This window comes from Phoca vitulina, unplaced genomic scaffold, assembly GCF_004348235.1.
Source record: "Phoca vitulina isolate PV1807 unplaced genomic scaffold, GSC_HSeal_1.0 scaffold83, whole genome shotgun sequence".
NCBI classification, from domain to species: Eukaryota; Metazoa; Chordata; class Mammalia; order Carnivora; family Phocidae; genus Phoca; species Phoca vitulina.
In genome coordinates, this window is record NW_022589786.1 from 3,015,134 (window position 1) to 3,030,820 (window position 15,687).

The following is a 15,687-nucleotide window of genomic DNA, read 5'->3' on the forward strand; positions in this document are numbered from 1 at the left end:
CATTGTCCCCACCGAGCAGCTTTTAATCCGACCGTTGTGACCGCTTGGCTGTTTCTCTCTTGCTCTCAGACGATACTAGCAATACACTTGTTTTTGTTTTTTGTTTTTTTCAAAACAGCTTAACTTAGGCACTTTTCACACATTTCCTTCAAGTGATTGTAAAACCTCTGGGGCAACAGGAGGCATTGATCACACTGCATGTGTTTAGGGCAGCTTTTGCTTTTTGTTTCTTTAATAATCCAGCAGTGGTGGCTGAGGCTTCGAGGTCTTGGGGGACAGGTTTTCAGATATTCCGGTTCTTCCGATGCCTTGCATACCGGAAGCCGCACAGAAATCCACGTCCCCGAACCGGAGGCTTGGAGAATATGGTTTTGTAGGTGGTCCGTCCCTGGGCAGAGCAACACCTCCAAGACGTGTTTCTATGGTTAAACCCCCTCTGTGCTGTATGTTTTGTCAAAGGATCCTGCAAGGAAGCCTAACAGAGCCTCCTTTCCCACTTGGCCAGCCTTGCTCACGGGTGACTTGTGAAGGGATTGGTCAGCTTCCACCTCAGCACTTTGCCTTATCAACGTCTGGTCGCCCTCTAGTGGCCAAAGACTGTATCCACCAGCTACCCGGATGGAAGGCAAATAAATCCTTTCGGCCACCTTGCTGTCCAACACCAATTCGGGGAATTAAATGTAATGGCCTGAGTGAACTGTCTATGTGTTTAGAACCCAGTGTAACACCAGTCAGAAGACTCCAGAAGCAACCACTTAGTAGACTGAGAAGCACACTATAGTTATTCTTTGGGCAGAGGAGACAGGAGTGGACCCTGTGTCCAGGTGCCCGGGAGGGGTTTACTCTAACTGCAATACTAGCAGCCCAGCTGCTGACCTTGTTAAGTGAACCTCTGCTAGGTGGCCCGCACTGTATGCTCGGGGCGAGCAAAGAGGTTGGGTGTGAGGATTCGGGAGTGGGGGGGACTGGGGGGCCTGGCCATGGCCTTTGGTATGGTCCACTGAATAGCCAAACAGGTCTTTTGGTTTGTTTTTGTATTTTGTATTTAAAAATTCTTGTCCAGTGTTTTTGTGTTAGGAATAAAAAGTCATAAACAATTCCCAACTTTGTTCCTTGAGGGGTGTTCTGATTCCGACGGAAACAGGTTGGAGATCTCAAGGGGTGTGTGGTCAGGGCGGTCAGTGGGACAGGGAGGCGGACCACCCGCATTTCCAGATGGTCTCTGGGGAAGATGACCGTCCAGAAGTCTGGCTCCGTGCAGTCTGCTCTGGAAATTCACCCCCACCTCCTCGTGCCACGGTGTTAATATTGGCTTGGAGCGTCAGCTTCCTCCAGAGGCGGCTGCAAAGGGTGAAACCGACACAAGATCCCTCTCCCCAACCCCAGGTTTCTAAAGAGACGGTGTCTGTAGCTAGCCTTAATCGACTGGGCGAGGTGGTCCCTATGCTCCCTTCCAGCGTTTCCAAATCTTGGACTCAAATCCTTTTCTCTTGGTGTGACCACGCAGCCTAGAGAATTCTGAGCAATAGGGAGCCGGGGCTTTCCCCGGCTCTGTGACAGGGTCAAACCAGGGAGTGGCTGAACTTGTCAGGTTTGGGCATCCCCAGGGGTACTACTGTAGGGGGCATTATCTATTGGGAAGCTCAACAAGGTAACTACAGCCTGGGGTGCGTGAGCGCAAGGCTGTGTGTGTGTGTGTGTGTGCGCGCACGCCTGTGTTTGTGTGTATGTGTGGACTTACATTGATGCATTTCTTGAGAAAGGTGCAAGAATTTCACCTACACAGAGGGACACATCTGCTTTGTTATTTATAATAGAAAGCTAAATTTTAATTTTTTAAAGGACACTGCTAATGATTGAGAATCGAGTTTTTAGTTTTGCTATTTTTTTTAATTGGTAGAGGATTTTTATATATTTTTTCCATTTTGTTGGGTTGTGTCCTTATTTATATAAATACTTTATCTGTAAGAGGCAAGGAAGACACCTTCTTTGCTTTTAATTATTGTGGTTGTCATTGTCCCTATTTTATTTCCGGTGTGATTTATCTGTCTTACCTTCTAAATGAGAAACCGTTTTCCTGTATTTGTACATTGTCAGATTCTATAGTTTCATAGGTAATTTAACCAAATTGCTCTATGTATTATTATTCTGTGAGTATAAAGTTCTATTTTAACGTCTGTAAATACTTCAGAACTGGCTTCTTTCCTCAGACTCCCACTGTGGGGTTATTGTTTACATCACAAAAACTGTAGAATCTCTATGCTCATGTACTGTAAATAGTGAAGTGATCTGCTTATACATAAACTTAACAAATACACTATGGAGATTAAAAAAGAAAATACCACCCACAGCCCCATCTAGGTGTGACTTTATTTTGTCGGCGTGCTTGCTGTGAAGGACACCCCGCCCGCTAAGTGGGAAAAGGATTCTGGTTTCGGGGTCACTTTCCCGGAGAAGAGCCTGGTCAAGGTGGGCCCCGCAGCCGCCCCACCCCCAGCCCTCTAAGCTGTCACATTGTCACATTGCATAGCGACCGTGATCGTGAACCAGTCGCACTCAGCCTCCCCCAACAGCCATTCCGTGACCAGCTTTTCGCCATGACTTTTTGAAAGTTCTCCCGCTTTCTGCACAAGGACTTCCTTGTCTGGCTACAGCTCCTTTTTCACACGAGCACACTAAATAAACATGCGGAAAGCGATATTTTGACATGTTTTTAAGCAAAAACACCAACTGACAACTGCAAAACAGTTTCTGGTCCAAAAAAAAACAAAAAAACAAAAAACCCACAGACACACAGAAAAAACCGTTTCTGGCCAGAGGATCTGAAGAGCAGACTTGAGCTGTGTGCTGCATGTGGGTGACTTTGAACGGTTTTCCTTTGCTCACTTAGCCCCAGCGGGAGCAGTGAAGACGTGACTCTCTGTCTTGGACGTGTGTGTCATTTCCTTGGTTTCAAGCTCTCGCGGATTTAGCCTGGATTTTGCCTTAAAGCTGCTTTAGCTTTATTTTCTAGGTGCAGTTGGAGTGCAAGAGCCCCATGGATTCCCCATGTGCCCCCAGAGGGTGGAAACATTGGTGAAGAAAATCATAGATCCACGAGAACAAGTACAATAAGCCGTTCCATTTTATGTTCTGTGCAAGCTATTTCCAAGTTGTTGATTTCCTATGTAAACTAGCTCTCGTTTTCAGATGATTTATTTTCACAGTCTGGAAACGGTTTGGATTTCTGCAGTTGGAGAGAAGCCCATCATGATATTTCCCGTGCAGATGAATGGGGATGTTTCCGCTGTGCAGCGGGGTACCGCGACTTGAGTTGGTCTTTAGCGAGGTTATCCATGGGACTGATCACTCAGTATCTATCGCCCCCTTGCTTGATGGTAAAGTCCAGGAAAGCAGGGCTGCTTCTCTATTCATGGCAGGGTGCCCAGCCCAATTGCTCAGGAATTCCTGAATGGACGAGTGAATGGATCCTATCCGTGGCCTGATGACACAGCTAGGGAGGCAGCCAAGCCACGGAGTCACAGAAATAATCCCTTCAAAGATGCACTCAATGGTGTGGGAGATGTAGAGGCTCAAGACCTGTGTTTGAGACCCAACTCTGCCACTTCTGTATTGTGCAAACTTGCACAAGCCACCCCTTCGGCCCCTGGTTTCCCCGAGTATGAAACAAAATGATCTGCTTAGATGAACTCAGAGGTCCCTTATGTTCTAAAAAGGCTGATTCTCAGAAGCAGTATGGTGCAGGAAAAATGGTTACAAGCCAGGAGTCTGGTGCCAGGCTGTTAGGCTTTGAGTCTTGACTCCACCACTTACCAGCTGAGTGTCCTCGGGCAGGTTTCTTAACCTCTCTGAGTCTCGTCCTCATGTGATAAATGAGGCTAGTGATAGTTTCTAACCCGTAGGGTTGTGAGGGTGAAATTAGGTCGTGAACAGTACCTAGGACATCATAGGAGGTGCTTAATCAACAGAAGCTGCTATCCTCATGCACCGTCTTATTGGTGCTAACCATAGCCCTGTGAGAGGCATGGCGGGGACTGGGACTCTCATGTGACAGATGGGGAAGGCTGAGGACTGGGGAGAGCAGAGGCAACCTGCCCAAGGAGTGGAGCCAGGATCAGCATCTGTATGTTCCTGAGTGACACTTACCTCTCCTCTTTACCCTGCCACTTAACCACTAAATGTGGCGTGCTTGGGGACATGTCGCTGTTGAAACGCTCTAAGAGTGTCAATTTCGGGAGAGTTAAAAGATGAGGGTTCCAGACCCAGCTCCCTAGTGACATCCCGACCTGCAAACGTGGGCAGGGCTCCTGCGCCAGGAGCCAGGAGTGATCCGTTATGGCAGTCACAGGGCCATGTGCTCTGTTCTCTGCGACTCGGGGCATCTGGAGGGAAGCGAGGGAACAGTGCCACGAACTTGGCCCAGCTCGTGCCTTCACTGGCCTTCATTCCTCATTTATGTAAAAAGGGAGGTTGGAGGAGATCCCTGGTTTACACAGAGTTTGGAGAAACCCTCTGGTCCCCTCCTCCAAGCAAATGCTTTAATATGTTAGCCGCTGCTTTAATACATTCTCTCTGGGAGGAAGAGAGCTATCGTCCACCTTGAGAACCAGGGACAGCGGAGCATGAGGCGAACAGGTAAATCCAGACTATGGGACAACTGACAGTGTTTCCGCAACAAGTCATTGGCAAAGGAAAAAGCGGAAGGAGCGCTTTTGGAGATTAAAAGAGGCTTAAGAGACATAACAGTTAAAGTGTGAAACTCGTTTGGATCAGAGTCAAGCAAACCAACTAATTAGGACACTTTTGCAACATTGGGGGCGAGGCGACGAAGGATAGGCTGGGCTCCCCAGAAGGCAGCTGGGCTCCCCAGAAGGCAGCCTCTGCAGTGGTCTTGGTCTGCAAGGTGCTTATTAAGGAATGCCCATAGGACCAACACCTGCGGAAGGGAAGGGAGTAGGAATGGGCAGAGGGAGAAGCTGAGCTGTGATGGAGCTCCGGTGGCAGCCTTGGTGATCCCAGCAGGAATCCTGGAGCTAGAAGGGCCCTTTGGAGTTATCCCGTGAGGGGCCAAGGTGGCTGCACCTTAACAGGCATGGGTCCATCATTGTGTGTAGGCCATCCTGGGAAAGGGCGTGACCTTGGACAAAGTGTCTCCTTGCAGCTGAGGTCATGTCTGTGGGACAGCACTGAGAGCAGCAGGGACCGCAGGTCCTTAACTCTTCAGGAAAGTGTCTGTGCAGCTCATCACGGCCTCTACCACAACTGGATGTGAGGTGTTCATTTGCTGCATGTGATAATAATGTGGTTATATTAGAAAACACCCAGATGTTTTTAAAGACGTGTAATGGAGGAGTGAAATGGTATGTCTGAAACGTGCTTGTAAATACTTCAGCTAAAGAGCCTGGGTGGCTCCTTTGGGGAAGAGCATGCAACTCTTGATCTCGGGGTTGTGAGTTCGAGCCCCATGTTGGGTGTAGAGATTACTTCAATCAATAAATACACTTTAAAAAAAAGAAAAAAGACCATCAATTTAATAAAGAAAATACTTCAGCTAAGAGAAAAAAATGCAAAAGAAATGTAAAAGGATGGATGAGCAAATGTGGCAAAATCTTGATATTGGAATCTGGGTGATGAGGAAGGAGGGAGGGATTTGTTGTACAATTCTCTACTTTTGAGGATGCTTGACAATTGTTACAAGAAAACAAACAATGAAAGTATAAGAACAAAAATGAATCTAAGCAAGCCGGTGAATCTGGCCTTAATGAAATGTTTAATTGATATCTATGCAAGCCAGAATGTTGGTTTTAGCTCAGTAAAATACTCAAAACAAAAAATGTTTGAACACCACTAGATAGGATGTAAGCTAAACTCTCTTTCAGCTTTCAAATCCTATTACTCTTTTACTTCTCAAGCAGGCTTTTGGTTTTCTGCTGGCTTGGGTAGTCTCTTTCCACGAAGGGTGGTGCCATTCCGTTCAGCGGATGCTGGTCAGCATTACTGGATGCAACAGGACTTGGATGCAGGGGCGTCCCCTGCTTGGCCGGAGCTGCCCCCCGGCTGATTTCCTGCCGCTCCTGCAATCAGACAGAAAGAGGACCCGCTAGGTGAGAGGAGGCAACCGTGCGCTTCCCCTTTGCCCCGGTTTAGACCAAGAGTTGCAAACTCAGGGGCTTTCCGCGGCTGACAGATAATCACACATGTAGAAGGCAAGCCAAGAGAAACCAAGAATGGGAAATAGGATAAGAATAAGAAAAAGAGCGGTACAATCGTGATGATAAATGGCAACCAGCACTTGTCACCACTGTCTGAGAGACAACAGGGAGTGGTGGAGACTGGGGCAAACTGGAGAGATCCCCTGTCCTGTCTAAAGGGGGCAGTTAAAAGGTGAAAGCCACTCAGCTCCAGCTCACTGTTGTCCTATAAAAATGCAGACTGATGTGGCTGAATACTGATCTTTTATTTTATTTATTTAAATTTTATTTATTTGTTTGTCAGAGAGAGAGAGCAGAAGCAGGGGAAGCAGCAGGCAGAGGGAGAAGAAGACTCCCTGCTAAGTGGGGAGCCTGATGTGGTGGGGCTCGATCCCAGGACCCTAGGATCATGACCTGAGCTAAAAGCAGACACTTAACTGACTGAGCCACCCAAGCATCCCGAATACTGACCTTTGAAAAAAGAAATGCTGGAGATCTGGATTTTTTAAAATCTGAAATATCCCAATTTTAAAACATGGACAGCAAATTCACATGGACAGCAAATTCACACCAAGAGAATGCAGGCCAAACAAAACATATGTGCAGGCTACACGTTTGCACAGACCTGCCACTAGCCCCAAAGACAATTTGCAAATTAGAAAAAGACTCATCTTCCTCAGGACACTTTACTGCCATTTCTGGAAAATTGTAATAACCATACAAAGCTATGATGACTAGGGGCGCCTGGGTGGCGCAGTCGGTTAAGCCTCCGACTCTTGGTATAGGGCTCAGGTCGTGATCTCAGGAACATGAGATCGAGCCCCACATTGGGCTCCACGCTCAGCGAGGAGTCTGCTTGGGATTCTCTCACCCCCTTTCCCTCTGCCCCTCCCCCTGTTTGCACTCTCTCTCTCCCTCTCTTTAAAATAAAATAAATAAATCTTAAAAAAAAAACAAAAAACCCAAATCTATGGTGAGTGTCCTGTACGGGACACCTCCTGGAGCTTTGCAAAAAGCAGCCCTTGCGAAATACAAACGGTAGACCCCCGTTTGCAGCCACGGGTTTAGAATCTCCCCGTGACGCCAGAGCCGAGCTGGAGCCATGACGGGGTCCATGATAAGAACACGGGTAGAGGGGCAGGTGTGCAGAGGCGGGCAGTCTGAGTGGGGTCTGGACTACAAGTCATGTCCTGTGAGGGAACTGGGCTCACACAACCCGCAAAAGAAATGACCCGAGGGAGGGAGAGTGTGCTGTCAATCGGGAAGAGCTGGAGCAAACAAATCGCATCTCATTCCTGAAGGCGGGACTATGGCCGCTAGGTGGACATTTCAACAAGGAGAAGAACTGCAGCTCAGGGAAGAGCCTTCTAATAGTGGTACTGAAAGAGGATGTCATGTACGGTAGTGAGCCCCCCGTCACTGGTAGTGTGCAAGCAAAGGCTCACAATGGTATAGCGAGCATTCAAACACCAGACAGAAGGCCAGAAACACGGCCCCTCAAATTCCTTCAACCTGTAGTTCTAGGTTTTCTCCTTGGCCCGTGGGTTGGGCCCTACGTGCCCAGCCTTGGAATTGGAATCTGTCCTGCATCGGCTGGGGGACAGTCGGGAATCCTAACTGGGAGCCTCAGTCCTGGGAACGAGGCTCTTCCACTGACTGTGCCTTGGCCACGGTACTCCCTCTCAGTGAGCCTCAGCACGCCGCCGTGTGCAGAATGAGGGCACTAACGGGCTGGGGAGGCCTGCGCGGGACCACACAGCTGGGGCTCTGAGACCAGGCCAGGCACGCTGTGAGTGCTCCGTGTGTCCACACACCTTGCTTGGCTGCCTTTTGCTTTTGCTTCTCCTCCTCCAGGGTCTTCATCTTGGCATCGTATTCATCGGCGAGCGCCTTCCACTCCTTGCGGTTGTTGGTGATGCCATCCAGCATGGGAGTGATCTCCTCGTGGAAGCGGGAGAATTCCTGGAAAAGAGAGAGCCTCTGGTGCAGGGGCCACACCCCAGGGTCCAGTGCAGGGGAGAGGCTGGGCTGAGCACGCCCACCACAGGAACGAGCTGCCTGGGGCGGCGGGCTTCCCGTGCTGACGCTGCGGGGCCTGCAGTCAGCAAGAGCCCATCCATCCCTCTCCTGCTTAAAACCCTCCTGTGGCGGCCCCTGTCCTTCAGGACGAAGTGCGAACTTCTTCACACGGCTTCCGAACCCCTCCAGGACTGCTGCCCTCGCCCCTTGACCATTTTGAACCCTCTGGGTAAGTAGAGTCCTCTATTAGAAGCTCGCAAAGCCTCTCTTCCACCTCTCGCTTCATCGTAATGACTCCCTTTGCCTGTGTCCCCCAGGGGCTGTGGCCTTGGAGAGGGCAGGGACAGCGGCGCCTTGTTCACAGAGGCGGCCCTGGCGCAGCACAGGGTCTGGGGCATAAAGACACCAGGAAACACTTGCTGAGAGGAACTGGGGTTTGTGAAGGGGATTCTTAAGGCCCCTTAACTCCAAGAATAAAAATAATGCCTCGGAGCATAGCACGTTAGAGTTTATGAAGCGCTTTCTCTCCTTTGATCTCCAGAAACTCCTGGGAGGTGGGAAAACAGGATGCCTCCCTCCTAGATTTTCAGGGGAGGAAATCAAGATGCAGGTTGATGGAGTCGATTGGCTCAAGGTGAGAACGGCAAATCCAGGGCCCGCTGCGGAGTTCCAGCCACAGCCAGCTGTGCTCAGAGCTCCGGGTTTGGATGCAGCTCTGCCACGAGCTGTGTAACCGTGGGGCGGTGACCTGCAGAGCTCAGCGTCAGCCATAAAGTCAGGACAGCACAGTACCTACCTCACGGGGCTGTGATAGCGCATGCAGGGCGTTCAGCCTCGCCTACCTGGTTCTGTAATCTTGCTGATGATAGTGGGGAGCACGGTTACACTGCCCTGTTGCTCTGAGGACCCCAGTTAGCCAAGGTATAACAGAGAAGCACTTGTCCTCCGCAGCACAGCAGAAAGAGCCTGGGACTAGGGATCAGGTACCCTGGCTCTAGTCCTGGCTCAGGGCTGACTCCGGCGATGCTGGCCCTGTCATTTATGTCTGGCCTCTGCCTCCTCAGGTTACACATGACCAAAATAAAAATAACAAATGGGAGGCAGATGGGGCACAAATCACACGGAGTTGGGAGCAGTGGGTTTTCAGTGGGTTTTCTCCGAGCAAGAGCTCAAAGAAATTCCAGACGATCTTTTGACAACTGGTTTACCTTGACCTATCACATTTCCACCAGCAAGGGAAGTTAGGAGGGTGTGTGTCTGATACGCCTCCCCCTTTCCTGTCTGAAACCACATGTAGTCATCTGCCCCTATGGCGTTGAGCAAGTAGAGCAGGTGAAGCTCCAGGCTCCAGCCTGGGTAGATAATCACTCAGGACCCCATCAGGCTGGACTGAGGACCAAATGCCAATGCAGATGAGAAGCTCTTTGTAAACACCCACCGGTCACTTGCCAGGGTTTATGATTCCTGATGGTGTTTGGGAATTCCTGGGTTTAACAAAGACACCTCGCTGGGCCTGAGAAAGCCAAGGACCTACCTTGTAGACAAAGGTGCAAACAAAGTCAATGAAGCCGACCTGAAGCTTGGGGAGTTCATCCGCCTTGTTTCTGTCCATCATGGGCTGTCATGGAGGAGAAAAGGTTAACTGTACCGGGCTCCTCCTGGCATGATGCATTAAAAGGGACCCACCCTACCTAGGAAGCTTTCTTGTTCAAAACAAAACAAAACAAAAAACCCAACTAAACCTGAACTCATCAAGTTTCCAGATCTGACTAGTGGTTTGCAGGAAATATGGGGATAAAGGAACATATTAAATAACACCATGAGAGTGCAATCAACCCAGTCCAGACTGTGGGAAACTACACAACAGAAGACCCACGGTCTTCAACAAGCAAACACATGGCAAATAAAAAGAAAAAAACAAAAACCAGGAGAAAATCTGCTATGTCTTGAAAGAGACTCAAGAGACAGGACAACCAGATGGGAGTGTGGTCTGTGACTGGATCCTGATTCGAAAAAATCAAACCTAACTATTTTTCTCACTCAATCAGGGAAAATGAACAGAGATTAGATGATAATACAGCATTATTTCTAATTTTGTGAGTGTCACAATGGTATTGGGGTGTGTGCGTGCCTGCACGCCCCACGTGTTTTTCTTATCTGTTAGAGACCCGCACTAAAATCTTTATGGAAAAAATGATAACATCTGGAATTTACTTTAAAATACTTCAACCAAAAGATAAGAAAATGCCTGAGGGTGGAGGGATAGATAAAACAAGAATGGCTGTCTCTAGTGGTGGTGGTTGAACCTGGCTGATGGGTCTCTGGAGTTCCTTCACTAGACCTTCTACGTGTTAAAATGCGGAGAAGAAAGAAGAGAGATCCAAATCCGTGGCCCCGTGCTACTCAGGTCGGGACGCTCCCTGCTCAGTTGCACTCGGCTCGCACACCCCCCACTGCCTGTGCCCTCCCTCCGGCCCTGCCCAAGCCTCACGTGGGTGCCCCCGCATCCTCAGCACTGCCCCAGGCTTCACCCATCCCCATCTCCATCATGGCTCTGTCCTCAGAATGTCGCTCCCTCCTACCCCGCCTCTGCTTCCCAGCCCTGCCCTTGCTCAAGGCCTTAGTGAACCTCTCACTGGGCTCCTCGTCTCGGTGACTGTCCTAGCCAAGCCTACTTTCAGTGTTGATGGGTGCTCAGCTTGCCAAGGTCTTCCCCTTGTACGCTCCTGTACTGTTAACACAGGGCCTGGGGAGGTGGCCTCCTAGACTGTTGGAACCGGGAGGAAATCTGTTTTGGGGTCCCCTTGTCCACCTCTACTTAGCTGAGGGAGCCAAGGATACGTACCCAAACTTGAGGAGAGCTTATGATTTAGGACGGCACACATTTGCCGAGCCCACTTCCAGAGTTGCTGCTTAGGTGGGTCTAGGATGGGGCCTGTGAATTCTCATCTCTAATGTGTTCCCAAGTAATGAGGTTGATGGTGGTATGGGGACCATACTTTGAGAACCAGTGCATTAGGAAAAGGTCATCTCTACTGTAAGATCACACATGCCTATGTCAGGGGGAACGTCTGTCTATCAGGATAAGATCATACACACTCAACATCAGGCTGACGTCCCCCCCAACCCCTACTCACAATGGGGTTCTGTTGCAGCACACTGCGCTCGAGGTCACCTTGTTCCCAGAATTCGGCGGCAACCAGCAGAGCTACCTGCAATAGGCAGATCCCCGCCTCCCCGGCCGACAAAGTCAAGCCCCAGCCCAGATCCTCCTACCCCTGTTCCCACCCTTCCTAGGTTTCCAGCTCAGCGAAACTTAACCCCCACCCCTGCCTCGCCGCCCCCTTTGTCGTCATCACTGGAGAGGCACTAAAGTGGTTTCCGTGTCTTGGCAGATGAGGCGAAGGTGGGCTGCTTCTGGAATTGGGAGTCCAAGCCACATTGGCTGCTGTCATGATGCCGGGACTCCCCTCCTCTCAGGTCAGGAGGGCTCCATACCTTACTCTGCACCTCCCAGGGCTTGGTGATGGCCGAGAGATCACAGGCGGTCATCATCATGGCCCTGCACACAAGGACACCATCCATCAGCCCAGAGCTAATTAAGGCTGCAGGTGCTGGTTAATTCCAACTTTCTGTCCTTTCTCTGCACCACATTGCAAGGAGGGGGTCACTGCTGCATTGCATCTGGAGGTCGGGCTTTGAAGCCAGACAGAGGTTAAAATCCTGCCTCTGTCAATTACCAGCAGATTGGCATGGGGCAATTAAACCAACCTCTGTAAGCCTCAGTTTCCTTATCTGTAATAATAACGGTACTTTCCTCATGAAATGGGTGCAAGATTAGATGAGATAAGGTGTGTAAAAAATCTTAGCAGAGGGCCCGGACATAGTATGTGCACAATAAATATTGGCGATAATCGTGAACATCTATTGGGTTTTTCTTACGTGACACGCACTGTTCTAGGTACTTTGAAACGTCGATTTCATTTCAATCTCAGCGCTTCTTCAGAGTTCTTTCTCTCCTGTCTAGTGGAGACCAGTGTTTCTTAAGCTTTATCTCATCCTCCACCTTCCACATCAAACAGCCTCTATACACATTTTTTCTGTAATCACTCCACCATGAAATCTGAATACCATAGACACACTGTGTATCTGTTTGGAGGGCCACAGGTCACCTTAACACCGAAGGCTTTTTTTTATTTTTTAAAGATTTTATTTATTTATTTGACAGAGAGAGACACAGCGAGAGAGGGAAGACAAGCAGGGAGACTGGGAGAGGGAGAAGCAGGCTTCCCACTGAGCAGGGAGCCCGATGCGGGGCTCGATCCCAGGACCCTGGGACCATGACCTGAGCTGAAAGCAGATGCTTAACGACTGAGCCACCGAGGCGCCCCTACCTAAGGCTTTTTGCTTCACCTCCAGGAACTGCTTTTTGCCCGGGGTGGGCAGTGATAGCACCCCCATTAAAAATGCATGGTATAAGAAGTACCACGTCAGTCATTTCAGGAAGCCTTGCATGAAGAAGTAGAGGGAGGGATTGGGGACAGAAAGAATGGAAAGATAAACTCTTAAAGCAGTTTCACAATAATAGGAAGAAGGTAAGACAGGTATTATTACCTAGGTAGGTAGAGTAGAAGACAGAGAAGGAGGGGATAGAGACAAAGAACTGGAGGAAGGGGGGAGTTGGAGAGGGTGTTTCAGAGCTGGGGGCACAGCAGCATGCACATACGGGGTGGGGATCCAGGCTCGTGTGGTGTGGACATTGCTGGGAAATGGAAACTGTGTCCGAGAAGCAGTGGAGAGCTATTGAAGGTCGAGGACCCGGTCATGACCTCTTTCGAGCTGTGCTGCAGGAAAGCAGGCTGGCAGCACCTGGAGGATGGTGCAGAACGGAGGGCGTGGGGAGGAAGGAGAGGATTTGCTGCGGTGATTCCGGGGAGGGCAGCAGGGCCTGACCTGCCGCGGTGTCTGCTGGTCAAGCCGCCTTGGTGGGCTCCACCTGATTTGGTGAGACTTGGTGAGGGAGGTGGGCAGGGGCTGGGGAGAGGGGCTAGTTGGAGAAGGCTGGGGGTCTTGCTCTTTGGATGATTTTACACTTAACCAGCTGTATCTGGCGTAATTTATATAAGCTGGTCTGGGAAGCCTTCAGAATTACTCATGGAACAAACTGGTGGTCGCCAGAGGAGAGGGGGCTGAGGGAATGCGCAAAAGGGGGGAAGGCGAATGGGGAGCCAGGCTTCTAGTGAGGGATGAATACGTCAGGAGGACGAAAGGCACAGCATAGGGAAGTATTGTCACAGTGTCGGATGGTGACAGACGGGAGCTACGCTTGTGGGGAGCACAGCATGACCTACAGAATGATCCAATCACTATGGCGGACACCTGAAACCAATGTAACAGTGTGTGTCGACTATACTTCAGTAAAGAGTTATTCATGAAATACTAACAGGTTTCGTTATCGCTCATCAAGTTAACCCTTGAAAATTCGTAGGATTCTTTAAGTAAATAAGCTTTCAGAACTGCACACATTTCTTTTGAAACACCTTCATGCTTTGTAATAGCTTCAAAATATGTGCCTCTGCTTCCTCTCAAGTGTCGGAGACCTGCTACCCTCAAATAAACTAAGCAAGTGAATGTCTGGCCGTGCACACCGGAGTCCCCGGCTTCCTGTTACCCGTCAGCGTCCACACTTTCAGTCCACGGGTAGTGTGGCTTCAGGAGAACACTGGATGTTTACTTTCCTTGGCGGGAGAGTTGGTGTGAAAATGACTCCCACAGCTGGGGAAACACACCCGGTGTTTTACAGACAGAGTCTGAGGGCCTGGGAATGGGGGAGCAGGAGAGTGAGGACTTCTGGGCACCAGAAAAGCAAATCCAAAGCCTCGTGCCCTAAAGACAAGGCACTGCATTCACTTCAGCACCATCTCCTTAGGTGCCGTGGGGCCAAGGTGCTACGCTAGGTCTTGGGCATCCAGAGAGTCTGGCAGAGAGCTCACAGGCACTCAGAGAACAGACAGCAAAAAGTTGTCATCACAATATGCTAAGGGAGATGGGAGAAAGAAGTACAAGTTTTAAGAGGGAAAAAAAAAAAAATCCGAAGGTGAGAGCAACTAGCTCAGGTCAGGGGGCATGCAAGAGATGACAGTGGAGCGGGGTCCTGAGGGGTGCATAGGAGTTCTCCAAGAAAGGGTACAGTAAGCAGAGATGCAGTGGAGAGTACGCAGGACTGCCCAGGGCAGAGGGTTGTCCAGGAAGGGACTGTAGGGAGCCTCCATCTATCCACCCTGTACCCATATGCAGACGACAGGCAAGAGCTGGTTCACAGGCTCCCTGGGGTCAGAGAGCTTACCCACGCACTGGGGAGTCATGCATTTACCACACTAATGGATGTGAATGTGTAAACATTCTCTGGGGGAAAGGAATTCGATTCTCGGAAAACAGGTCTGAACTCGGAGAACAGGTCTGAACCGTCAGGGAGGGCTCCCTCACCGAAGTGACCGGGCCCTGAGGTCTGGAGACAGTGTAGCTGTCCATTTGGTAAAGGAGTGGGTGGGCAAACACTCCCAGCAGAGAGAACATCCAGTGCAAAGGCCCTGGTGGAAGGAAGCCTGGCACATTCAAAGAGCTAGAAGGTTGGAGGAGCTCAGGAAGCAGCAGGAAATGAGGGGAAGACGAGGTCCAGGGGACAGCCAGGGCAGGCCCGCAGAGCCGGGGCGGTGCCGGGGGACCGTCTTCATGCCAAGAACAACAGGAAAAGCCTCCGAAGGAGAGTTTGAACAGAAGCCTGAAGCAATCAGATTTGCATTTTACGGGGTCACTGTGGCTTTAGTGTGGAGGGGACAGGAACACCAGCAGTGAGCCCAGCCAGGAAGCCATTGCAGGACCGGGACAAGTGTCCAGATAAGCAAGGCGTTTAAGAAGTAAACTCAACAGGGCGTGGGGATAGATGAGACGTGCATAGTCAGGAAGAGGGAGGTGGTGGCATGGGGGAGGGCAAAAGACAACGGGCTTACCAGGCAGAAGAGAGGAAAAGTCACAAAGACTTTGTATGTGGAGACATGTGAACCTTAGCGTCTGGGTAAGCAAGAGACATCAAGAGGAGGAGGGCATGGAATGAATGGAGAACAGTCTATAAAATGCCATGCAGGGGGGCACCTGGGTGGCTCAATTGGTTAAGCATCTGCCTTCGGCTCAGGTCATGATCCCAAGGCTCTGCACTCAGCGGGGAGCCTGCTTCTCCCTCTCCTTCCTGCTTCTGCTCTCTCTCGCTATCTCTGTCTCTCTCTCTCTCCAATAAATAAATAAAATCTTAAAAAAAAAAGTTCCAGGGCGCCTGGGTGGCTCAGTTGGTTAAGCGACTGCCTTCGGCTCAGGTCATGATCCTGGAGTCCCTGGATCGAGTCCCGCATCAGGCTCCCTGCTCGGCAGGGAGCCTGCTTCTCCCTCTGACCCTCCCCCCTCTCATGTGCTCTCTCTCTCT

The 15,687-nt window shown here is 50.2% G+C and overlaps 1 protein-coding gene across 1 annotated transcript in view; it reads right to left on the reverse strand.

Moving 5' to 3' along the window:
* Positions 1–5,880: 5,880 nt before the first annotated feature.
* The window catches only part of PDE6A (phosphodiesterase 6A), a 57,720-nt gene continuing 47,913 nt past the window's right edge, over positions 5,881–15,687 (reverse strand). The window contains exons 18-22 of the mRNA XM_032395307.1: positions 11,709–11,772; positions 11,348–11,422; positions 9,745–9,828; positions 8,006–8,153; positions 5,881–6,074 (exon numbers count right to left, since the gene is read on the reverse strand). Of these exons, the coding sequence (XP_032251198.1) occupies positions 5,995–6,074; positions 8,006–8,153; positions 9,745–9,828; positions 11,348–11,422; positions 11,709–11,772 (451 nt within the window). The 3' untranslated portion in view covers positions 5,881–5,994. The remainder of the gene's footprint in view (positions 6,075–8,005; positions 8,154–9,744; positions 9,829–11,347; positions 11,423–11,708; positions 11,773–15,687) is intronic.